Source organism: Spermophilus citellus (genome assembly GCF_964194105.1).
Source record: "Spermophilus citellus genome assembly, chromosome: 17".
NCBI lineage: Eukaryota > Metazoa > Chordata > Mammalia > Rodentia > Sciuridae > Spermophilus > Spermophilus citellus.
In genome coordinates, this window is record NC_138199.1 from 5,368,479 (window position 1) to 5,393,639 (window position 25,161).

At 41.0% G+C, this 25,161-nt stretch overlaps 2 protein-coding genes across 7 annotated transcripts in view; one reads left to right on the forward strand and one right to left on the reverse strand.

Annotated features, from left to right (window-relative positions):
- Nucleotides 1–10,096, forward strand: part of ADORA2B (adenosine A2b receptor) — a 33,150-nt gene extending 23,054 nt beyond the window's left edge. Inside the window, exon 2 of the mRNA XM_081270157.1 lies at nucleotides 7,914–10,096. Within this exon, the coding sequence (XP_081126283.1) occupies nucleotides 7,914–8,577 (664 nt within the window). The 3' untranslated portion in view covers nucleotides 8,578–10,096. The remainder of the gene's footprint in view (nucleotides 1–7,913) is intronic.
- Nucleotides 1,620–25,067, reverse strand: ZSWIM7 (zinc finger SWIM-type containing 7). Of its 6 annotated transcripts, none has more exons than XM_081270160.1 (5): nucleotides 24,876–25,067; nucleotides 21,257–21,278; nucleotides 18,719–18,821; nucleotides 12,004–12,108; nucleotides 1,620–2,109 (listed from the first exon to the last, which is right to left on the reverse strand). In XM_081270160.1, exons 1-5 carry the CDS (start codon nucleotides 24,949–24,951, stop codon nucleotides 1,957–1,959), a joined length of 459 nt encoding a protein of 152 aa, XP_081126286.1. In that variant the 5' UTR covers nucleotides 24,952–25,067; the 3' UTR covers nucleotides 1,620–1,956. The 6 variants fall into 6 exon arrangements, with proteins under 6 accessions (XP_081126286.1, XP_081126289.1, XP_081126287.1 ...); XM_081270163.1 differs by lacking the exon at nucleotides 1,620–2,109 and adding an exon at nucleotides 6,614–6,973; XM_081270161.1 differs by lacking the exon at nucleotides 1,620–2,109 and adding an exon at nucleotides 10,240–10,519.
- Between the last annotated feature and the right edge of the window lie 94 nt (nucleotides 25,068–25,161).

The following is a 25,161-nucleotide window of genomic DNA, read 5'->3' on the forward strand; positions in this document are numbered from 1 at the left end:
GAGGGGCTGGGGTTGTGGCTCAGTGGTAGAGCACTTGCCTTGCAAGTGTGAGGGTTTGATTCTCAGCACCACATATAAATAAAGAAATAAAATAAAGGTCCATCAACAACTAATAATAATAATAATAATAATAATAATAATAATGGCAGAATTATGGTCCTTCCGCATAAACTGAGGTTTTCTATCAGCATTTACTTGTTACAGTGTTAGGTGACTTAGACACAATGGTGAGCAAGACAGAGTCTACCACCAAGAAGCTTGTTCAGCTGGGAAGAGATAGAACATGAAGTTATGTGGTTGGGTACATGGGGTGCTTAGGGCAATCATGGGGGACTAGGGGGCACAGTGATGTACTTCAGTCCAAACTGCTCTGCTTCCAGATACATTTTTGTATTGTGAATTAGTTCACATGTGGTAGGTAAATAGGGGAAGGATGTTTGATTTGATTCATGTATGATTTTGCCTAGGCAGAGGAAGTGGAATAGTGAGAGTAGAATTACAGTCTTCAGTAGGAAGGGAAAAAGCTGTTTGACCCCATGTGTGCAGCAGGTGCCCCAGCGGCTCCCAGGGATAAGGAACATAAAAACAGCTCCTTTCCTCAGAAACTTATTAAAGCAAGTTATGACACCCCTCTGCCTTGCTTTAATAAGTTTCGTCAGGATCTCCATCAGATTTTTCTAGCAAATTTTTACTATGCATGACAGCAGCCACTAGCCCAAATGACTTCCTGTCAGTGCTGTAGTTACAAAATCAGGTCCATTTGAGTAGACTGCCCTAACCCCATTTTTCCTGTAAGTCCTGCCACTTGTGTGCAATTTTAGAGAACATGATATTTTCTAAGTATGTATGTATGGCTTTGTAGCAGAAATGTTTGTATTCACAGAGGAAGGAAACTTGTGAGCAAGACCAAATATTAATTTAAAAAGTCCCTCAATAGCTTTAAGCCACACTAGAACCCAGTGTGTTTACTTAGCAGTTTGCATTCATCAAGTGCTTTTTGTACCTATTCCATCTGCACTACAGTGTGCAGCTGCAGCTTGCAGGTGGGTTAAGGAACCAACATTTCAGCTCAGGGTTACTGTCCAGGGTAGCCGCTCTGGGCCTCTTTAAACTAGGAGCACCCTTGAGAGCTGCGGATTGGGCTCTAGGGCTGAGAACTTGGCCTGGTTTGAGCTGTAGGCCCCGAGCCCAAGCCGGAGGACCCTGCCCCCAAAGTAGGCCAGCACTTGTTATGCAGCTCTACGGTTCCCCTTTGTTACGTAACCTCAGTATTCACACTGTTCCCTTTTGTTGACTCCCTCCACGTGACTGTTTTTCCGATCAATCTCCTTAGCTAATGGGCTCCTTATAAGGAGATGGATGCACCGTGGAGGGGCACAGCTCTTTCCCAGAGTGTGGACTTCCCTAGAACACCCCTCAATGGGGGCCCACAAAAGCTGGGTTTGTGCACGCCTTGTTTGGAATAATAAAGCTGCCTGTGTTTTCTGCCTTCACTCCTCTGTCTCCTGTCATTTGCTCTCAGGCAGCAGTTGTGCCCAGCGTCCTCTGCAGCAAAGCAGCAGCCCGGCCCAGGGCCAGGGAACAGGATATGGCCTGTGTGTTCCAGGAATGTTTTGGGGAGATAGACATATGCGCAGGGAATGAAGTTGAAGCCCACAGGGACCGGGGGCCGGGGAGGGACTCAGGCATTCTGGGAGAGAAGAGAGCACACAGCTCGAAGTGGGAGATGAGAGAGAGCACAGGCAGATTGCAGTCCAGGATAACCTTCCAGCATTTTGTGAATTGCGGAGGGGAATGGCTTGCTTCCTATAGCATCCCAGTCCCCTTCTTTGGACCTGGGTGTCCCATGGAGACCAACTGTTCTGCCATCATGGGGCTAGAGGAGCTCCAGTGCTAACAGTCTTGTCTTCAGAGCTCAACCCTTTTTCGTGTGGAGGCAGCATCCGTGGAGCGTGGTCATGTTCTCCAGCAGAATAAAGAGCCTGCGTCTCTGTTGGCTACCTGAGGACCACCTCCTAACAGAGTAGCAGAGGTCTCATTCCCCTGTGGCTGCCTGGAGCGCGGGGGCTCTCTGGAACCTGCAGGCAGCTCTGGCAAGGGCAGATAAGTCTGGGGAAGAAAATGAAGCAGCTTATACAGAGGGGTGGCCCCGTAGAGAGGAAGCTGAGATTTGTGAGATGAGCACTGAAGAGCTGGGGGTTTCTAAGCAGGAAAACGACCACTTTGGGCAAAACTATAATCAGATTAGATTGGGTTGGTGTCGGCAAAATTTAGTGGCACTGCACAAACCATTTAATCACTCCAAGCCTCGGTTTCTACAAAGAGCAGGGGCTCAGGCCCTGGTGGCTTTGTGTTCTCGATGGCTCTGGACAGCTGGGAAAGATGGGTCTGCAAATATTTCTCCCCAAAAGTTTGTATCTGCTCATGTGGTTCAAAGGCTGACGGCATGGAAAACTGTGCCAGTTCGGGAGAAATTAGAAAGGAGTTTGAATAGAAAATTAGGGAGAATTTAGATGGAGAAATGGATGGAGAACCCATTTTTTTCTTATTTAACATTGAAGATGAAAATGGAGATGCGGCTTGTATATTTTAGCTTTAGCTAAGTATTCCAGGTCCTGAGAAAATGTTAACATTCAACTCCACGATGCTCTATATTACCCTGGCTTATGTGACTCAAGGTCCCACCTCTCCTTCCCAAGCCCTGTGCTCTTGGAGCATCACCAGGTCCCTGAGTGTCTCCCACTTCCTCTGTGACCTTCCACCACCATCTGTCCTCCACCAAGACCTGCTGTTGCCCCAAGAATGCGGCTTCCCTTACTGCCACTTACTCCCTGGACCTCAGGTGGGGACTTGGGCTGCGGCTCTCGTTTCCCTCCACTTCTCTTTCCAGAATATTTCCCCCATCCCTGCAACCCCCAGAAAAGACCCCCATTTTTGAAGTTCCTATTGTCCAAACATACTGCCCCTCATTGCTGTCATCTGGCTTTGCATTCTCTGTCACTCTCTATGGTGATCACCATTCCTGGAGACTTCACTACCGACCCGGCTCAAGCATCCTGCACCCTAGAGGGTGTTCCCTCACGTCCTCAATCTTTCCCTCTTCCTCAGCTCCACTGCCATGGTCACAGCCCGAGCCTTGTCAACCATAAGAGCTGCACCACCATTAGGACCACAAGGAGGCTCATTTCCCACTACCTGGGATGACAACCTGGCATCCTAGCCTCCTCCTTTCTCCCTTAGCTGACTTTCTTCATACTGAGGTGAAAGCAGCTCTTGAAGGAGATGCTGCTCCTGTCCTGTTACCGTCAAACCTCTACCCTCTCTGGATTGGCCCTGTCCTACTTCTTTCTACCACAGTCGTGACAGTGTCTCTCCACATGTGCCCGGGACCCTCCAACTTCCTCAGTCTTAGCTTCTCTAATACTCGGTCCCTTTTTCCTGCATCTTCTTACTCTACGAGTCAGTTTACTGACATCCACCATTTTCTTGACCTTAATCTCCTTGCATCTCACCCTTTTTTGTGGGGGGAGGGGTGTACCGGGGATTGAACTCAAGGGCACTCAACCACTGAGCCACATCCCCAGCCCTATTTTGTATTTTATTTAGCAACAGGTTCTGAGTTGTTTAGAGCCTTGCTTTTGCAGGGGATGGCTTTGAACTCACGATCCGCCTGCCTCAACTTCCCAAACCACTGGGATTATAGGCATGTGCCACCTTGCCTGGCTTTTTCTCATTTATCTATTTATTTTGTGGTGCTGGGATTGAACCCAGGGCCTTGCACATGCAAGGCAGGCACTCTACCAACTGAGCTATGTCCCCAGCCCTTACACTCTTCTTAATCTTTTTCTGGTTCAGTAATATAAACTCTTAGGAATCATCCTTGATTCTTTATCTTCCAGCATGTAATTCATTTTCAAGACCTGTTGGTTCTATCTCCAAAGTGAATATCCACTTATATTATCTTGCTTATTACCACTCTGGTCTAAGTCAACATCTTCTCTAGAATCAACTACTGAAATAGTCCCCTAATGATTTCTGATTCTCTTCTTGCTTCTCTAAAATCCAATCTCCATCCTGTGACCAGATGAGCTTTACACAATATATGCTGGTGCCATTCCTTTGCTTAAAGCCTGCAGTGGCTCCCTGTGGCCTATGAACTGGTCCCTGTCCCATCTTAGGCTCATTCACATTTTCTTTTTTGCTTCTTGAGGGAACTTAAGCCTCTTCCCCCAGCCCTATTTTGTGTTTTATTTAGAGACAGGGTCTCACTGAGTTGCTTAACGCCTTGCTTTTGCTGAGGCTGGCTTTGAACTTAAGGTCCTCCTGCCTCAGCCTCACGCTCGGCCTTGGGGGGACATTATTGTCTGAAAGCCTTAGTATGTGCTATCCTGCCTGGAATGTTCTGCTTTTCAGAATTTTCAGTCCTTGTCATCTATTTGCTTTTGGATTTAACAGCAGCCTTTCCAGGCAACCTATATAATAAGGTCTCCTTGTTTCTCTTCTATCATTGCATCATGTTCATTTGGGTGTGGCCAAACCCATCTCAATTCATGACTGACATATTTGTATGCTTACTTGTTTACTTGTTTCTTTCATGAGTCTGTGTTTCAGGAGGGCAGAGATTAGGTTTCAAGTGCCTCGCAAGTTGTTTGGTAGCAAGGAGGAATTCTATGAATGAAATAATGAACCAACAGGGAAGAGAGGTAGCGATGGGGTTTCATTGAGAAAGCTGTGGCTAACTCTTCACCTGATGGAATCTTTTCTTTCCTTATACAAGACAATTTGGCATAAAAATGGTTCTTTACATGTGCAGGATCTAACAGTTTTGAGTTCAGATGTGGGTGAATTCCTGTTGGATTCTATTGGGAAGCTACAGCCATGAGCACTCTTTGTATTGGCTACCTTGTATCTAATATAACTTGAATATAAAAATAAGAGGCAGCATGATGTAGTGTCAAGAACACAGGCCTGAGAGTATGGGCTTAGCTTCTGGTCTTTGTTTCATACTGGCTTATTATATTCAAAGACTTTGCATGTGAAATAAAAAAGTTTGGACTAGGGCTGGGGTTGTGGCTCAGCGGTAGAGCACTTGCCCAGCACCTGTGAGGCCCTGGGTTCGATCCTCAGCACCACATAAAAATAAATAAAGGTATTGTGTCCATCTACACCTAAAAAAAAAAAAAGGTTGGACTAGAAAAAAAAAATCTCTCCAGTTAGTATGCTTTGGGCTGCAGATAACTGAATACTCAACAGTAGTACAAGCAATCAAGATATTATCTCTTAAAACAAGAACGTGGGGCTGAGGTTGTGGCTCAGCAGTAAAGCGCACGCTCGCCTAGCACATATGAGGACCTGGGTTCGATCCTCAGCACCACACAGTGAGTCCAACTACAACTAAAAAAATAAATATTAAAAAAACCACAAGAATGTGGATCTATGACGTTTCTGGGGTTGGTCTAGTTATTCAAAGATGTCCTCAAGGAGCTGGGTTCTTCCCTTCCTTCTACTTTGTCTTCAGGCTTGTGCCTCATGATCACAAGGTAGATGCTGTAGCTCTGGGCATCATACCCCCTACAAGGATATCAGAAGCAGAAAGAGAGAGGCATACAGGTAGAGCTTCTTTTATGTGTCTTTCTCCTTTTATTAGGAAATACAAGCTTTCCTGGAGGTCCCCTAGCAGACTTTTATGTCTCATTGGTCCAAACTGTCTCACTGTCCACCTCAGACTAATCACCAACAAGAGAATGAAAGTGCCATAATTTGTATATCCCAAATAGAATCCATCTGCCAGGGTTGACATGTAATCAGCTGTGCTCAACTCATTATAGCTGAGTCTTGCAAAGGGCAGGGCTGGGGAGTGGGCTGCCTCATGGACCTGGATCCTGTGATTCCAAGTGCTTGGTCTTTAAGTTTCTGTTATCCTACAGGGACTAGTTGTGTTATTCACATCTTTGGTGAGGCAATGGCAAGGAATAAGATTTTTAATTTTATTTAAAAGAAAAAAAATTTTTTAGTTGTCATTGGACATAATGCCTTTATTTATTTATTTTTATGTGGTGCTGAGGATCGAACCTGGGTCCCGCCCACGCTAGGCTAGGCGAGCGCTCTACTGCTGAGCCACAATCCCAGCCACCAGGAAAAAGATTTTTTAAAGGAAGGCTTTACTTTCCTGAATAATGAAAGAAGCAGAAAGGCTTGGAAATAGATTTACTGGCCAAGAAAAATCCAGTGAGCAACTGAGCCTGGCAGGTCATTTATAGTATAGGCCCACAAATGAGGGCCTTTACTATAAAAAGAGATTAGAGATTACTGTGAATTACAAGGTACCGGGGTGGGGGGTGGTGGTGGTGGTGGTTTACGCCTATAACCCCAGTAACTGGGGAGGCCGAGGCAACAGGATCGTAAGTTCAAGGCCAGCCTCAGCAACTTAGTGAGACCCTGTCTCAAAAATAAAAAGGGCTGGGGTTGTGGCTCAGGTTCGATTCCTAGTCTCTCTCTCTCTCTCTCTCTCTCACACACACACAAACACACACACACACACACACACACTGAGGCCAAGACCCCAGTAAGCAGTATTACTAGTAAGCAGAATCTTTCAGATAACGAATGAATATAAAATGACCATTTTATTAAGGAACTCCTGTGTATCAGGCACTGTGTTAGGTCTGGGAATCCCAGTACAAAGGGACATGATCCCAGTGCTTAGGAGACTGAAATTCTGATTGAGGCAAAACATATGTAACAGATAAGCAGGCTCTATTATAAGTGTGTGTCTGGGACCAGAGTGAAGTAGCCACCTTTTACCAAAGAAGTGATTAGGAAAAGAAGTGATCACTGAAAGACCAATAGGTCTTTTGGCTGTAGTTGAGGACAGCACGATTCAGAAAGGAACCATCAGTTAGGAAAGGCAGGCACTGTAGAGGCGGTCCGAAGGCCTGGAGGGCTCTGCAGGCCTTGCTGAGAGAGCTTTGCCCTGCAGGCAAAGTAAGTTGGATATTTCTCATAGACAAGTCTTAAGATACCGTGAATCAAGTTAGTTTCTAGTTTCCTCCCTCCCAAGAGGTTACAGAAAAATTTTATTTCATTTAGTTAATGCATTACATTGAGTACAATTTATACATTACATAGGTATTATGGGCCAGTTACTAGTATTTCCAAATTTTTATCAAATCCACTGCTAGCAGTGCTCTACAGAGAGGATATTGCTGGAACTTTTCTTTGCCAGCAATTTGTAGAGATACTCGGAAATGATCCTGCACATTGTCTGAAGCAAACTACCTGTATTATTTGTGGGAGAAAGATTATTGCTTAGAGCCACAAGCAGTGCCACCTGGTACCAGGGACTCCAGTGTTCATTTCCTTATGCCTGTGTTTAAGTGTCACCTCATCAATGAAGCCTCCTTTGACCAATCTCTTGAAAACTTCTGTCCCTGCCAGTCCTAACCTTCCTCATTGTGCTGCTTCATTTTTTTATACCACATGCATCTCCATACTATTTATTCATTATTTCCCCTGCTAGGATGTAGGTCCCTTCACCTTTAGCAGAGTTGGGATTTGTGTGTTCTTTTCACTGGTGTTATCTCAACTACCTAGAGCAGCATCTTACAGAAGACTTAGATTAAAGATTGGTACTGAAGTCATGACAGTTACCCCTTAAAGGTATCTATGCCTTGTCATGGTCCTTTGTCACTTAATAGAAATGAGTTACTAGTTCAAGAATGAAAATCTTACTAACAAGCTCTGCTTATACTTGCTTGTCTCTCTCATTGTGAGTATTGGCCATGGTGCTCTGGTAGGTGAACCTGACAGGCTTTTAGGGCGGAAGGGCCATGGAATAAAAGCAGAGGTGAGCTCTCGGGCTTTGGTTGCAGAGTACTGTAAATTGACCATAACAGATGATGTTTTTTGAATAGGTATAAGAGTTTGGTCACCGGGACCCGAGCAAGAGGAGTCATCGCAGTGCTCTGGGTCCTTGCCTTTGGCATTGGATTGACTCCATTCCTGGGGTGGAACAGTAAAGACAGTGCCACCAACAACTGCACGGAGTCCTGGGATGGAACCATGAATGAGAGCTGCTGCCTTGTGAAGTGTCTCTTTGAGAATGTGGTCCCCATGAGCTACATGGTGTACTTCAACTTCTTTGGATGTGTCCTGCCCCCACTGCTCATCATGCTGGTGATCTACATCAAGATCTTCATGGTGGCCTGCAGGCAGCTGCAGCGCATGGAGCTGATGGACCACTCCAGGACTACCCTCCAGCGGGAGATCCATGCCGCCAAATCCCTGGCTATGATTGTGGGGATCTTTGCTCTGTGTTGGCTACCAGTACATGTCATCAACTGTTTCACTCTTTTTCAGCCAGCCCAGGCTAAGGACAAGCCCAAGTGGGCCATGAACATGGCCATTCTTCTGTCACATGCCAATTCAGTGGTCAATCCCATGGTCTATGCCTATCGGAACCGAGACTTCCGCTATACTTTTCACAAAATCATCTCCAGGTATGTTCTCTGCCAGGCGGATGGCAAGAGCGGGAATGGGCAGGCTGGGCCACAACCTGCACTCAGTGTGGGCCTATGACCCAGGCTCTGGCCTCTTGGAGGCCAAAGCCTCCAAAGGATAGGATACGATTGACTGATCCTGTGAAAGACAGCTACACCTCCCAAGCATCTGGGCTCTCTTCTGAGCACTTGTCTGGAGTTACCACATATCTAGCTAATATGTACATGCTGTTGGTAGACTCTAAGTGTCAACAAATGTATTTATGATTGTTCGGCTGCTCTTACTGTGTGGATGATGCTGATGGCTTGAATGGATTCTAAAAGACTTTTATTTTTGAGTCTGCCTGATTCATGGAAGAAAATGACTGAAACTCTTTTACTGTGAATACTGTGAACTATTTTAATGCAAATATTTTTTAACTTAAAGGCAATGGAAGAATAAAAAGTTGGTTGTTCTAATGTAAACTTGTTCCCAGAAAGGCTACCAAGAATACTAAAAATGTAATTCTTTAATCAAGAAACTGCTGTATTAATCTGGGGACGATAGTCTCCTAAATTCTTAAGCAGAATTATCATCAAGTAACAATTTTAGGCTCCATTCTATTCCATATACAACTGTACTCTAGAGGAAGAACCTGGACAAACAGGGTTCCCTCCTCTACTGGATTCCCCCTTTTAGAGCTAGGTACTGAATTTTATTTCTCTCCTAAGTTCAAGTTTGGCAAAACTGTTGGAACTCAAGAGTGTGAGAATTTTCCTAAGCAAAATCATGTAATTGTGTATGTATATTCAATGAAATAAAACTTTTATTTTAAAAATTAGCTTAGAATGCTGCATTACCTTGCTCACAGGTACAGCCATTGTCTATGATCTGAAGGGTGCTTTGTAAGGACAGGCTAATACTCTTTGTATGTTTCTGAAGTAGCAAGTCTTGGTAGATTTTTTTTATTTTTCTACACTGCAACATAATGAGACTCTGTCAACCACAACAGCACTGCAACTAGTATGGCCCTGGGCTTTCCCTGGCATTCATTCACTAATACCTTGTGTTTAGGGGGCCCAGGGATAAGGGGGTGTCCTAGGCTAGAAAATCATCTATTTTATCTGCTTATCCATTGCTTGCCTTTCCAGTAAAGTGCAGGTTTATGAACCCCTGCAGAGACCAGCCATCCTTGTCCCTCTCCGATCCTCTTCTAGCTGTTACTTTATTATTTATTTATTTGCTTTACTTATTAAGAAGTTCTTGTGCTGGGCTGAAGCCTGTCTCGTTTTCATCCTTATCCTACTGTTGCTCCTTGTTCTCTCTTGGGGTCCATCTGGGTCTCCTATCCACCCCCACCCTTTTAAAATTTATTCTTCAGACTCAAAATCCCTACTGGTATCTACAGCTTCTTTCCAGGACATGATTTGAAGTTTGTCCTTTTGTCTGTCCAGTTATAAGGCCCTGCTATACAAGCAGAATAAACCCAGCTCTGGCCTTGTTATAGAGGCTGCATCACTAGCAATACAGTCCACTTAAGCTGCTCTGGCACCAGAGCCACATATATCAGAAGGTGAGAGTCCTTTCATACTTACTGTTGTTTGGCCATCTCTCTGCTCTGATCTTTTATTATTGTTGAGTAATTTTCTGGACCCCAGGAAAAGAACCAATACCTGTTCATCTAAACTTGCTCGAACTCAGTTTGGCCAGCCACCCTTGCTTTTAAAGAATTACTACTAATCCAGTCACTTAAGAAGCTAATTGTGGACACAGCATGTTATTGGACTTTATTTCAGGTTACAATGCTTAATTCCATCCAGGGGCATTTTTTTGCCCAAGTGGCTCAGAGGCTGATTCAGGTTTTTCATGGGAAGATGTCATAGGCTCCAAACCATATTCACACTTTCCCTAGCCCACAGCTCCCAGAGTTCGTCCTGCAATCCAGGATGAAAAGGGAGAATAACACAAGTCTCTGGAAGATCCATTTCAACTCTTTTCCTTGAGAACCATGACAGGTTGAATGCATTTCTCCATAGGATTTCTATTTTGAAAGACAATGATATTCCATCTGTACTTTTTAAGCTTCTTGTTTCTTCTCTATCAATAACATGTCTGTCAGTTGTTTGTCAGAGACACTTAACTGCTGACAGGTCCTCATAACCTGACTAAGATAAACTGCCAAGAGATGCTTACACTGGAACACAAAACATAAAGACATATTAGGAACAAGCAGGGCTGTGACTGGCTAGTCTACTTCTCCTACCATCATATGAAAGGAAAAGGAAGTTTGCTGTGCTTTCAGTTAGGTTCTTCCTTCCTTTTAGAAAGGAAGGCAATGGCTAACATTCCTCGAGGTACTATGTTGTTCAGTGTTTCTCAGATTATCTCACTTATCTGACAGCTACCCATGAGGACAGGTATTAAGTCCATTTTAACCATATGCTCAGAACCTATAGTCTATTCACTTAACCACTGTTATATACTTCAGGGGCAGGGCTGAGGGTCAGGGAGGAGTTGTGGTAGAACTCTGGCATATCCCAGCCTGTCTGCTACTCTGGGGAGATGATGCAGTTGCACCTATGTCACAGAACACAGCTTCAGATCTTGAAGAGGTCCTCATTCAATCCTGTTATTTTATAGGTGATATATACTTATAGCACATGAGCTATGAATGCGGCCTCTTGCACAATGGGACACCCAACTTGGCATCCAGTTCCCAAGATGTTTAAGAAGTTAACAGAGTAAAATGAAGGGAAGAATGCGGTAGATTCCATTATCTTCTTTGCCAAGACTGAGAAATAGTGACCTTCTCCCAAGAGGCGATAAGGAGTGTGTGAATATGTCCTGCTCTTGCTTAATGCTCTGGACTCTGAGGAAATCAGTAAAGATTGAGAGGGACAGACAAAAGGCATTCCTGCCCCTTGTGAAGGTTGAGTGTAGCACCAAGCTGTCTTACAGGTAGGAGGAAGCCACACCTCATGGCTGGAATTGGGGTTATACAAGTTGCCAACATACAATTAGCTTCAAATTTTATTGGACCATCTACGTTCCCAGTGCCAACTTCCAGGACTGCCTTTCTATCCTCCCTAAAGCTGTGACCTTTCAAATAAAAAAGCAAGAAACCAATGTAGTTCTATAAAGGACATTTTGGTAGGCTAAGCCTAAAAAAAATTAAAAAAAATAAATAAATAAAAATCACTGAAGTCAAGGAAATAAATTATTTATTTTAATACAGTAAAACTGTCACTTTGTGGCTGGGCATGTTGGCACATACTGGTAATCCCAGCTACTTGTGAGACTAAGGTAGTATGATTGAAAATTCATGGTCATTCTGAGCAACCTTGCAAGATCCTATCTCAAAAAGGGCTGGGAGTGGAGTTCAGTGGTAAGCACCTCTGGGTTCAATCTCCAGTACTGGAGGAAAAAAATAAATTCCCATTTTGTGCAACTTTTAAACCATTAAATAAGGGCTAGCAATTTATCTCCTAACCTAACTGTGGTGGCAAGAGCCTTCCCCATCCTTACCAGTAGGCTTTCACTCTTCCGCAGCACTGAGAAGGCAAATGCAGGACACGAACAGTAATGACAAGAAGCCAAACATGTGTATGTTTTGCCAGAACTTCCTAGTACCTAGGAAAAAAGGATAGATAGATCAGCTCTCAGAAGGTGTGCTTCTGGGTGCCATCTCTTTCCCTTTAACCATTTAATGATTCAAAGTCTCTGCAAACTGCACTGGAAAGAAATGCAGTACTATTTTACATAGAAGGGGAAACTCAACTTCTTTTCCTGGAGCATGCAAACTGCTCCTACCTCTCAGTGCTCACCTTTTAGGACAGTGGAACTGAAGAGTTTCAGGCTAGTTCAACCATCCACACAAACCATTTGTTCCTATACTTAGTGATTCATAGGGCCTACTCCTTGTGCTATCAAGGTGTGAAGGGGAAATCTCTCATTTTATTGTGGGGTTTCTTAACATTTGGTATTTCACAGCATGTATGTAAGTTTCTGAAGCTTCCACCACATACCTGAAAAGCGTGAAAACAGGTACAGAGTGAGTGGTTGGGCAGGAAGCAAGATAGGTCTCAGAAGGAAGTAGAAATGGGCTTTTGAAAAACATTTGAGGGTGGAGAGAATATAAAGAATCCTGCAAAAGGGATGACTCAGCTGCTCAGGATGGAGGTCTCCGGAAAAGAGGCAAGCCCAGATCTGCCCACTCTTAGCAGGATGGAAGGAGGATGTAGATATATGTGGGGTTGTTAAGAGGCTCAGTCTAAGAACAGAAAGCTTTGGTGGCAGTCAAAAGAACACAAAGGACAGGTAAAGGGACAATCTGATCTGTTAGTGGTGTGACTGGACAAATTTAGTGTTGTATCCCCTCCCATGCCCTGTATTGGGGATTGAAACAGGGCTAAGCAGGTGCTCTACCCCTGAGCTACAGCCTCATTCCTGACTGGACAAATCTGTTGGAGGTCTCTTTTCCACCAAATAGTCAAAACCTTTTTGTTAGTTTACTGTAGTTTGGATCTTCAATGTGCTCCAAAGGTATTACAGGCTTGATTGCTGGTCTGTGGCACTACTGGAAGGTGGCAAAACCTTTAGGAAATGGGCCTAGTTTGAGTAAGTTGGGTCACTGGGACTGTGCCCTTGAAGGGGATATTGGGACCCTATACCCTTCTTCTCTCTGCTTTCTGATTACTATGAGGTTAACAGGCTTCATCCACCACATATTCTTGCCATGTATATAATTTGCTGTCACAGGCCCAAAGCAACAGGACCAAGCAACCATGGATTGAAACCTCTGAAACTGAAACAAAATAAACCTTTCCTCTTTTCAAGTTGATTTATCTCAGATATTTGTTACAGTGGGCCTTCGGATTATATTTAGGCTTGAAGAGGCTTGAAGACACTAATCTGAATAAAATAATCACAGAACTTAAAAAAAAAATTCTTTGGTACCAGGGATTGAACCCAGGGGTACTCAACAACTGAGCCACTTCCCCATCCCTTTTTTTTTTTTTTAATTTTGTGATAAGGTCTCACCAAGTGATTGAGGCTGCCTTTGAATTTATGATCCTCCTACATCCTAAGTCCCGAACTACTGGGATTACAGGGTTTTTTGTTTTTTTTTAAACTATACTATCATACAATTTCCCATCCAAGGATCTTTTCTCTTTCTCCCCCACAGAGAATTAAGCAACAGATAAGGCTTTAACCATAGCAGAAATAGCAGATTCAAATGTGTGTTTCTTTGTATCATGTGTTCACTGGTTCACATGATACAGCCATCTTTTTTGGGGTGGGGGTGGGAGTACTGGGGATTGTAACTATGGGGGCTCTACCACTTACATATACATCTCCAGCCCTTTTTTAAAATTTGATTTTGAGGTAGGATCTCACTAAGTTGCCCAAGTTGCCCTCAAACTTCCAATTCTCCTGCCTCAGCCTCCTGAGCAGCTGGGGTTACAGGTGTGTGCCACCTCACCTGGTTGACACAGCCATCTTGGTAAAGTTTTTTTGACAAAATCAGCAGAATTCCTTGGGGGTTCCTAGAATCCAGGAATGGCCAATGATTGGGTAAGATGCCTGCTGTAACCATTAAAGATTTTAGCCTCGGTTTAAATTAGTTATTAAAACCACATCTTGGGGGCTGGGGATGTGGCTCAAGCGGTAGTGCGCTCGCCTGGCATGCATGAGCCCAGGTTCGATCCTCAGAACCACATATAAACAAAGATGTTGTGTCCGCTGAAAACTAAAAAAATAAATATTAAAAAAATGCTCTCTCTCTCTCTCTTAAAAAAAAAAAACACATCTTGGGCTGGGGCTCAGTGGTAGAGTGCTCACTTAGCAAGCGTGAGGCACTGGGTTCAATCCTCAGCACTACATAAATTTCCTATATGAACATATCTATCACCTACATCACTAAGTATGAACAGAGAAATTTACCTAGTGCATCTGGAAGGCTTAACTGAAGAAGGAAAATTAAAGCAGATTAGTTCCTCCTTCATCCTAAAGAAAACGAACATCCAACGGAGACATGAATAATTCTTGGGTTTCCAAATTACTACCAAAGAATAAAACTTTAGAATTCTTCCTTTAGTTACCTCCTGTGTCTTTTCTCTCTAGAAATAAACTTACTCAGGCATAAGCCTCTGGAATTCTGCATCAACTTGAATGATTCAATGTTTCCTTCTTATTGCAGGGCCCCTATCTATTAGAATACTTCCTGAACTATGTTGAAATAATGCCCGGTGACTTAAAGATGGGGATAAATTCTGCAGATGTTCCCTTGCCCGCTCCTCTCACAGGCTGGCTAAGACTCAAAGTAAAATGTTTAACTGCTAGAGGCAGTATGTACCGTACATAGCAGTGGACAACTAATGAACCCAATAATCAGGCAGAAATCTGAGTTAGAATTGTTTAGAACTGGAAATCGACCTTAGGGAAAATTTAATTTCTTCACCCTTCAATGAAAAATGACGTCCTCTTACAGGAATTGCTCCTAGTTCTTCCACTCATAGTTTGGAATGTTTATCCTCAGAAGTGGTGTGATTTTTAAAAAATGGACATACATAGAAGAGGACACTCAGACTGGACTTGTAGGAACTTTGCTTGGAGGACTTCAGTTAGGTTCTAAAGAGGTGACCCACATAGATGGTCACACATTCATGGGTACAGCTTTATTTTATGCCCACTACAAGCCTCTTATGATACTTTGCAGCAGTAAGCTGTATTATTTCTCTCTGGAAAAAGGATTATACATTCCTGTTCTATTGAATACAGACTGGCTATGTGACTTGCTTCTTAGCCAGCAAAGTATGAATAGCCAGGCAGAAATGTTAAAAATTATAGCACAACAGGCCTTCTTCTCTTTGAGTTCCACATAGGGGTGGGTTTACTAACTGGGATTCTTAAGTGAAGGTGCCTGGGAGCAGAGCTGCAGTTGACTCCTGATGGATGTATAGCATGAAGGAGATGTAAAACTTTGTTTCTTTAAAGCCTTTCAGATTTGGAGGTCATTGTTACTGCATAATTTTGCCACCCCTTCTCAAACTGAGCCAAAGTTTCTAAAAAGCAGCTCAGGTGATAGCAACAAAATGATGACTTTTAGAATAAGTACACATTACATCTGGTGGACAGTAATAATATTAGGGTTGACATATGGAATAAAAGTTCTCTTGTGGAAAGACAAGGCAGTGTCCGATTCAGCTTTTATCTTTTTACACCCCCCCCCAACTTAAACCAAATTCTTACTATAGTACTATACAATGCAACCACTAAGATTAACCTGAGGGGTTAGAAAGATTTCTTCAGACTCATTTAATTCAAATTCCAGGCTGATAGTCACAATTCTAGAAAGTTAGCGTTTTTTTTAATGACTAACAAAGCAATGGAATGTAATATAGGATGTGAATGACAAAAACTAAACAAGTCACACTGAATACTGGAGGAACAAGACATCAACAATAATTAAAATATTTTAAACAACTTTAACATTTTAATTAATGATCAGATCACAGAACTAGAGGTCAGCCAGACATCTGCTTGCCCAGGCTAAATGTTATGCTGATAATGGAACTGAGACCAAAATTCCAAAACTAAAAGACATGGGGAAAATGTGAAGGGCCCCTCTAGTTTCAGGTATCTAAGTCACATAAAAACCAAATATAGGGGCTGGGGTTATGGCTCACTGGTAGAGCACTCGCCTAGCACGTGCGAGGCGCTGGGTTCAATCCTCAGCACCACATAAAAATAAATAAATAAAATAAAGGTATTGTGTCCAACTACAAATAAAAAATATACATATATATTTTTAAAAAAACCCAAATATAAGCTGGGTGCTGTGGCACAAACCTGTAATCCCTGCGGCTTGAGAGGCTGAGGCAGGAGGATTGTGAGTTCAAAGCCAGCCTCAGCAAAAGCAAGGTGCTAAGTATTCAGGGAGATCCTGACTCTAAATAAAATACAAAATAGGGCTGGGGATGTGGCTCAGTGATTGAGTTGAGTGCCCCTGAGTTCAATCCCCAGTACCCTCCCCCCGAAACAACAAACAAAACAAACATAAAATATCAGAAAAGATTACAGAAATACCTATTCATGTATAAATAATAAATTTAGTGACTGAGTATATATCTGTAAGTTCACCATGTCAGAATTTCCTACTAGGCAGTCTCTTTTGAGTAGGAAAATACTATTCAATAGTTTTATCTATAGCATCCAACAATACTCTATTCTCCTTAATGAGGAAACACAGGATGACTCTGCCATGTCAAGGAAGTTATGCTATAATGAAGAATGTCAAGTGAATTCACTGAGCAAAGGCACCTATTTCTTTACTGAAGTCATTCACTTCCTAAGAATTAATTGATGTGGTCTCTCAATGAGAGTTAACTAACTGGTCTCAGCTCCGAGAAGTTATTTGTAAAAAAAACAAACAAAACAGAATTTAAACAATGAAAAAATTCTATTCTCGTGTTCTGGTCTTCAGCAAAGCCTGGAAAACAAATAAGAGCTGACGGCTTTGAAGCCAGACACAAAACTCTGAACCACTGCCAATATTTTTATTTCCTAAGAGTCCTTTCCCTAAGTTGGGTACAGTGGTGCATGCCTGAGACAGGAGGATCTTGGGTTCTGAGCCAGCTTCAGCAATGGCAAGACCCTAAGCAACTCAAGTGAGACCCTGTCTCTAAATAAAATACAAAATAGGGATGGGGATGTGGCTCAGTGGTTGAGTGCCCCCCAGTTCAATCCCCAGTACCAGGAAAAAAAAAAAAAGAGTCCCTTTGCCCAACCCCAGCTGCTTTTACCTTTGTTTCATATAGCCAGGAGGAGTAACACTTTTGTCTGCCATTTATATAGTCTTTATTCTAGTCTCAGATTATAGAACAGGCAATGTGAGGTAACCAGATACAACTATTACTTTACTTTTTAAAAAATAATTTAGTTGTTGATGGATCTTTATTTTTTATTTATTTATATGCGGTACTGAGAATCGAACCCAGTGCCTCACACATGCTAGGGAAGCACTCTGCCACTGAGCCATAACCCCAGCATGTTACTTTACTTTTCTTCATTTAAGTTTCCTACAGAAATATACTTTGCAGTCTTGTGGTGGGAATAATCAATAACACATGAAAGTAATTCAGAGTCTGATAAGAGGCTGCTACTTCACAAATTTATCTATCCCTATGATAAGCTTGAAGAGAGCAAAACTAAGGTCCAAGTAAACTGTATTCAGCAGTTTGACCCTTAATAAATATTTATTGACAACAATTTGAAAGATCATTTTTGATAAATCATTCTGATCATGTGGAAGGACCTCAAAATACATTTTGGCTTTTGCCTATAAGCAAGACTATGAACAAGATGTAAATATCTATAAATTTATGGGGAGGATGTGCCTCTATTATCAACGGTAAGAAAGCAAAAGTTGGGCTGGGGCTGTAGCTCAGAGGTAGAGCGTCCGCCTTGCAAGTGTGAGGCACTGGGTTCGATCTTCAGCACCACATAAAAATAAATAAAGACATTGTGTCCATCTATAACTAAAAAAATATTTAAAAAAATATTAAACTATACTCTATCAGACCTAACAGAAAGGCTTTCTACATTATTGCTGGTACTGAAAATATTTCTTGGAAATATTTCTTTTAATTACTAAAATGCTTGGAGACAGTATATTAAACGAAACAAGGCAGACACAAAAAGATGGAATACTCAGTCATGATCTCATTTATATGTGAAATCAAAAACAGTCAAACTCAAAACTCAAAAAGGAGAAGAATGGTTACTAAGAGATTGAAGGATGGAGGAGATGGTGGTTCAAGGGCACAAGATTTCAGTTAGGCGGGAGGAATAAGTTCAGGAAATCTACTGTACAATATGATGATAACAGTTAACAACAATGAACTGTATACTTGAAATTTTCTAAGAGTAGATTTTAAGTTGGTTTCACTCCAAAAAGTAAGTATGCGAGGTAATGGACATGTTAATAGCCTGAATTAGTCATCCCACAGGTACACATATATCAAAACACCATTTATGCCATAAATATGCAGTTTTATCAATTTTGAATAAGTACATACACATTTTAAAAAATCACTAATATGTTAACTTTACTAAAATGGGTCAAAACCTTTTCAACAGTTAGGAAATACTTCAAGCTGGTTATCAGCTTCCAGCGAGACATGAAAACATTCTATCCTAAGGGTTTCTGTTGAGATTATACCACTTCTGGACTTATTACCTGGTAAATGTGCCTTCCACTGGGCGATGAGATTAAAGTGATGGACTGTCGATCAACTAGGTCCAAGGCTTGAATGGCTGATGAGCCAAAGATAAACTTCAGCCTGGGAAATGGAGGCTTCAGATTAGAAGGGCTGATTGCCAGTCACCTTAGTAACTTGACCCAAAGGTTCACTATCCTCAGCACTTTCTTTTATTTATTTTTATGTGGTGCTGAGGATTGAACACAGGGCCTCGCGCATGCTAGGCAAATGCTCTACCACTGAGCCACAATCCCAGCCCTCTTTTCTTTTTTTTTTTTTTTGACAGTGTTGGGGATAGAACCCACTTATGCATGCTAGGCAAGCACTCTACCACTTAGCTATCCTGCCCTCTTCATTCTCAGCATTTAAAAAAAATTCACTTTAATTTGGAAAAACAGGAAATAATATAGCAAAATCCATGGACTCATTTGCTCCCTAGAATATATATTAATATTCTTGTTCATTTATTACAGATGTTCTTTTTTAATAAAAGGAGTAACTTATACTGATAATGAAGCCCTCTTTTATACTTCTATGTAGTGTTTCCATTCTCTTTTTTTCTGTGTGTTTATGTGTTGGGAATTCAATGCAGGGCCTCAAAGGTGCTAAGCACATTCTTTATGACTGAGTATTACCTATCTTTAGCCCCAAATATTTACTGGTTTCCTTCCTGATTTTATTATACAAGAATGTATGTGCACACATATACACATGTATACATATATGTATGCATACACATACCTTTATATGTTAGTATTTTAGAAATTAAAAAATAACTTACTTTGTTTTTCTATATTACTAGTCTAAGGTGCAAAACTATTGAAGGAATAGGAAAGAGCTCTTTAAAATTTTTATATTAAACATGTTAAAGATTTAGTCAATAAAAAAATCAATAAAACATGGTAAAAATAATCAAAGGTAATCACAGTTAACATTAGAAAAATTTTAAACCTGCTTTGTCTTCTTTAGAACCTACTGCAAGTATCTCTTGAACAAAGAATGGTTACAAAGATTTTTACTTTTATTCTCCCCAACTCTTTTGGATAGACTGTTTTCAGCGTTTTTGTTTTACTACCATAAACAATACTGGATTAATATTCTCACTGTAAAAACTTTATGAACAACCATGATTACTTCCTTGGGATATATTCTTATAAGTGGAATATCTAGGTCAAAGAATATGTTTTAAAAGCTATTATTTCCTGTTGCCAAGTTACTTTCCAATGTACATTCCTACCAGCAAGGTATCAGTTATGCCCTTCTCCATATTTCTACCAAATTTCTTCTGTGGTTTCCAGTTTTAAAAGATGAACAGTTATCTTTATTTTGTATTTTTCTGCAACATTTTGGCTATTTGCATTTTTTATGATTGCCCGTTTTGTTTTTAAAGTGGTAATTAATTTTTCTTATAATAAAGTATAATTCTTATGAAAAATCTGAGAAATAGAGAAAAGGTTAAAGCATTTTCCTAAATTCTATTTCCTTACCATTAAGATAATTACTGGTAGCTGGGCAAAGTGGTGCATTCCTGTTATCTCAGCTACTTGGGAGACTGAGGCAGGAGGATCTCAAGTTTGAGACCAGCCTGGGCAACTTAATGAGACCCTATTTCCAAAAAAAAGAAAAAAAAAAAAAAGGGCTGAGGATGTAGTTCAGTGGTTGTGCTCTTGGGTTCAATCCCTAGTACCACCAAAAATCAAAATAAAAACAATTAAGCGTCACTTATTCTTGGGTAGCTTTTACTTTTTATTGCTATTGAGATTGTAATTGTATTCTTGGATTTTGTATTCTTTTTATTGCTATTGAGATTGTAATTGTATTCTTGGACTTTTTTTCAGTAGTTCCATCCACAATTTATTGAATTATAAATCAGATTAAATGATTTTTGATTTCTGTAAAATAATTGGCCATTTTTAATTCTCTCTTTTTTAATAGTGATATCACCTGAAAATAACATTCGTCTTTTTAAAAAATATTTATCTTTTAGTTGTAGTTGGACATAACACCTTTATTTCACTTATTTATTTTTTTATGTGGTGCTGAGGATTGAACCCAGGGTCTCGCACGTGGGAGGCAAGCACCCTACCGCTGAGCCACAACCTCAGTCCCACATTTGTCTTTCTTTGAAGACAGGTATACTTCTAATTTTTTTTTTTTTTTTATGTGCCAGTGGAACAGGTTTAATTTATAGAATGGTGTTAAAGAAGAGTTGCAAATAGGGCAATATAGGAACGCCTTGTATAATGTTGTTGGCTATTCATCTGAGATTTTTAAAAATCATGTGAAAAATATTTAGTAGTTAACTAGTTCAGTAAGACTAGTTTTAAAAGTTAAGAATCAAGGGCTGGGGATATAGCTCAATCAGTAGAGTGCTTGCCTTGCATGCACAAGGCCCTGGGTTCAATCCCCAGCACCATAAAAAAAAAAAGTTAAGAATTGATAAAGATTTGGCCCTTAAAATACACTAGAGTTTAAAAAAAAAAAATCAAAGCACAACAGTGTGTGTGTGTACTTACGATGATAGATGCTCATCAGGAACTGTAAAATGGGAATAGAAAAAAAAGTTAATTATGTTACACTAGTGACCACAGACACAAAAAATCTTAAAAAAGACTACCATCAAAAAGACTTACAAATGACAAACTGAACCTATGTATATAATTTTGTTCCTTCCCTAAATCCGCCTAAAACAGTAAAAAAACCCATAAACTCCCAAGAATGAGAAAGGCAGGAAGAAACAATACTAAGATAAACTGGAAGTAGATAGAAGAGTGAAAAATAATTCACAAGATCTGAAAAAACTGAATCCTAGGCTAGCAGTGGAGGAAAGTCAAGCACCAACCTGATTTAATTACAGAATCCAATACTTCTCCTCTACCTTACTCCCCTCAATCCCCCACCAAAAAAAGAAATTCTCAAAATTGGTAGTACCAGATTGTTCTGGAGGCTGGTATCAATCAGGGACATTAAGATAACAAAAAGTCTATGGGCTGGGGTTGTGGCTCAGCGGTAGAGCGCTTGCCTGGCACATGTGGGGCCCCGAGTTTGATCCTCCTCAGCACCACATATAAATCAATAAAATAAAGGTATATATATATATGTTTAAGAAGTAATCTACGGCCTAGCTATAGATGGCTGCTGTCTTTGCGCTCTGACAAAAGACTAGGTTCATTTTCTGGAGAGATTCAAACATACAGTATCTGAACTAGAGGAAAATTCCAGGTACACACAATGGAGCTAAGGTGTCACATGAAAAACAGGGGACCTCATGCTCTCTTCCTCAATATGGCTCTTGTAATACAATCAGGCTTTACCCTTTGGGCAGTCTTTCCTGGGCACTCCGACCAAGCTGAGAGGAATGACACTGGAATGTTTTCCCCAACTAGCCTAGTAAAAACAATTACAATGACATTAACCATCCATAAGCTCTTCTATATCCAGAGTCTTCACACTTAAACATTCTAGACAACTAAGAATTACTGGGAAACAAAGGAAAAAAGACAGAGAACAAAACAAACAGAAGCAAACTAATTAGAGAAAAAACTGCGGAGAGAAAATATTTCAAACACCTATCAATATTATCAGAGAAAAAAATAAGCAAAGCAACTGTAAAACAGGCACAAGATATAATAAAGGGATCTTCAGGGGAAAAAAATTGTAAATATGACAGCAGAAATTTTTAAAAAAGGAATCTGAAAGATTCAGTTAAAGAAAGTTCCTAGGAAGTGGAGAAAATTTAAAAAATGAAATATATGAGAAATTGTACATCACTCAAGAGGAACAATAAAGGGCATTCAGTAACTGAATAATGGAAACACTAGGAAAAAACAAAACTTGTCAATCCAATTTGAAAATTTCCCAGAATTGAAGGATATGAATTCCTAGTCTGAAAGGGGCCACTGAGTGCCCACATGGTAGAGTGAAAAAATAAAAAATAATTATCATCAGAAGATTCTAAAAAACTGGTCATAAAGAGAAGATACAGTTGAGCTTCCAAATCCATGGATTTTATATGGTTCCATGTTTCAACCAGCCTTGGATTAAAAACAAAACCAAAACAAACAACAAATTTGGAAAAATATTCTCTGTGCCTGTACCTGAACATGTAGATTTTTTTAATGTAGATTTTTTTCTTATCTTTATTCCCTAAGCAATACAGTACAACTACTTATGTAGCATTTACATGTACCAAACATTATGAGTAATTGAGAGATGATTTAAAGTTTATGGGAGGATGTGTATAGGTTATATGCTATTTTAAATAAAGAACTTGAGCATCGGTGGTGTCCACAGGAGGTCCTGCAACCAATCCTCTAAGGATACTGAGGAACAAGTGTGACTCAACTTCCAGAAAAATAAAAGTCACATAAAAAAATCAGGAGAAACACTAGAAGATAGAAGATAGCATAATAATGCTTTCAGATGTCTCAAGAAATATTATTTCCAACATATAATTTAACACTTAGCCAACCTATCAATTAAGTGTGAGTACAGAAAAACTTTCAGACATGCTAAGCCTTAAAAAGTACATCTCACACCCTTTCATCCCCTTCTTCACGAAGCTACAAGAGCTTATGCTCCATAAAATAAGGTAGAAAACCAAGAAAAGAAAATTGGAGGATATACTAAATATAAGGCCCAACATAGGTAAAGAGAATTCCCAGGATAATAATGGTGAAGGGAGATCTCAGGAGACAGATGAGATCAGCCAATTCATATTAGACAAGTCAGAACGCTCTAGGAGAGATTTCTTCAGAAAAATGAAATTGATGAACACCTTTTTCATTTGAACATGTTGAGTAGAGATTTAGAACACTGATAGAATGTGGGGTTGAATTCTGGATAAATACACAGAAAACTAAACAAACCAAGACAACTGTAACTCCAGGGGAACCAAAAAGTAACACAGGAAATGTAATCTTAATTTCCTACATGGCTCAGCTACAACTAGTTTACATATCCTTACACAAGCTTTGAATCTTTATTTAAAACTATTAGCACTGAAGAATGGGGGTTAAGGAAGGTTCTAGACTAAAAAACAAGTCTGCTAAAAAATAAACATGATTAAATGTCAGTGGTCCTTGTGTCCCAGCCATGAGTGTCAACAGCACTTACTATGTCCCCTTCAAGATTGTCGGCCTAAGGTTTGATCCATTCTGACATACTCCAGTAAAAGTTGATTCCATTTTGAACTCTCAGACCCTTCAAGCTTAGACAAGAAACACTGAACTGACAATACATTAGCTTTCCCCCCATCCTTTGTGGAATCAGGACGTTTAACCCTCAGTAAATTCTGACTGAAATGAGAAAACAAAAGTTGCTTTACTTTTCTCAGTCTTTTAAAAACAGTAATGCAAAATAACCCATATTGAAGCACACAAAAGCCATGCAAGTACATAAGCAATGGCAGTCTTGAAACCTAATTTGGCTTTTGTTTATAGAGTGGCCATCTTTACACTGGAAGAGTAGTTCGAATAGTCCATACATTTTGATTTGAAATATCCTTTTTTAAAATTTGTAATGCTGAGATGATCCTGGCTCCGTGATATTAGTGACATAGGCATAAAGCACCCTCTGCTGGTCCCTGGAAGAAAGACTTTTAGAGCATCCAGATTTACTCCAGAAATTAGCATATGCATTTGGGTTTGTGACCCTAAGGTATTTACTTTCTGAACAAAGTATATGAAGAGTTTTTAAAGTTAACATTAGGACTTGAGAAAAATTATGTTTTAAAATTCAGAGTTTCGAATGAAATAACTTAAGAGTTAGCTTTTCCATTACTCACTATAGGATTCGGTCCTTTCAACCTCCCAAGCCCCTCTCACGCGTACTCAACGCTTGTCCCAGAGCTTCTGTCCTCATTGGCCTGTTCGCCCCCGGCGGGAGGAGTGCCAGCACCCGCACTGTTCCTTAAATATCTGTTAAACGGATCTGACTTTTATGACCGAAATGTTTCTATTTAATTTTATTTTTTCCACGAGCCTGGAGTTTAGAGATAAGGGAAAAAACTCGGGCAGTTCACAGCGCCCACCCGGGTGTGGCCCGGAACCCCGCGCCCGTGGGCCCTGGCGCCCCCGACCCCCTCGACGGGTTCCGCGGCCCACAAAGCAGCCACGCACGGCCTACGACCCGTACTTCGTGCGGTTTCCCTCACTGCCGCGGCCATCTCGCTCAAGAGCTCCTCTACGACCGCGGGTAACGTGACAGCCATGATGCCACAGGTTGCATCCTCTTCAACAAGATCTCAGGCCCCCGAACTCCGACCTGCTACGATAACCTGCGAAGGAATCCCGCCGCCACTGGGGTTGGGGCGAGACCGTGACGTCGGTGTACGTCATCGCGCATGCGGAAAGCAACGATGACGCCTTCTTGGACGTAATGGCCCGACCAATCCGGCGAACCCTTTGCGCAGGGGGCGGGG

Bases quoted from the DNA above. Each gene is read 5' to 3' on its own strand.
- ZSWIM7 (XM_081270160.1), bottom strand. From the start codon at position 24,951: ATGGCTGTCACGTTACCCGCGGTCGTAGAGGAGCTCTTGAGCGAGATG. The intron at 18,822-21,256 runs GTAAGTACACAC...TCCATTTCCCAG, and splicing joins CCTGATGAGCATCTATCATC to GCTGAAGTTTATCTTTGGCT. The intron at 12,109-18,718 runs GTAATAAGTCCA...CTTTTTTCCTAG, and splicing joins GTGGAAGGCACATTTACCAG to GTACTAGGAAGTTCTGGCAA.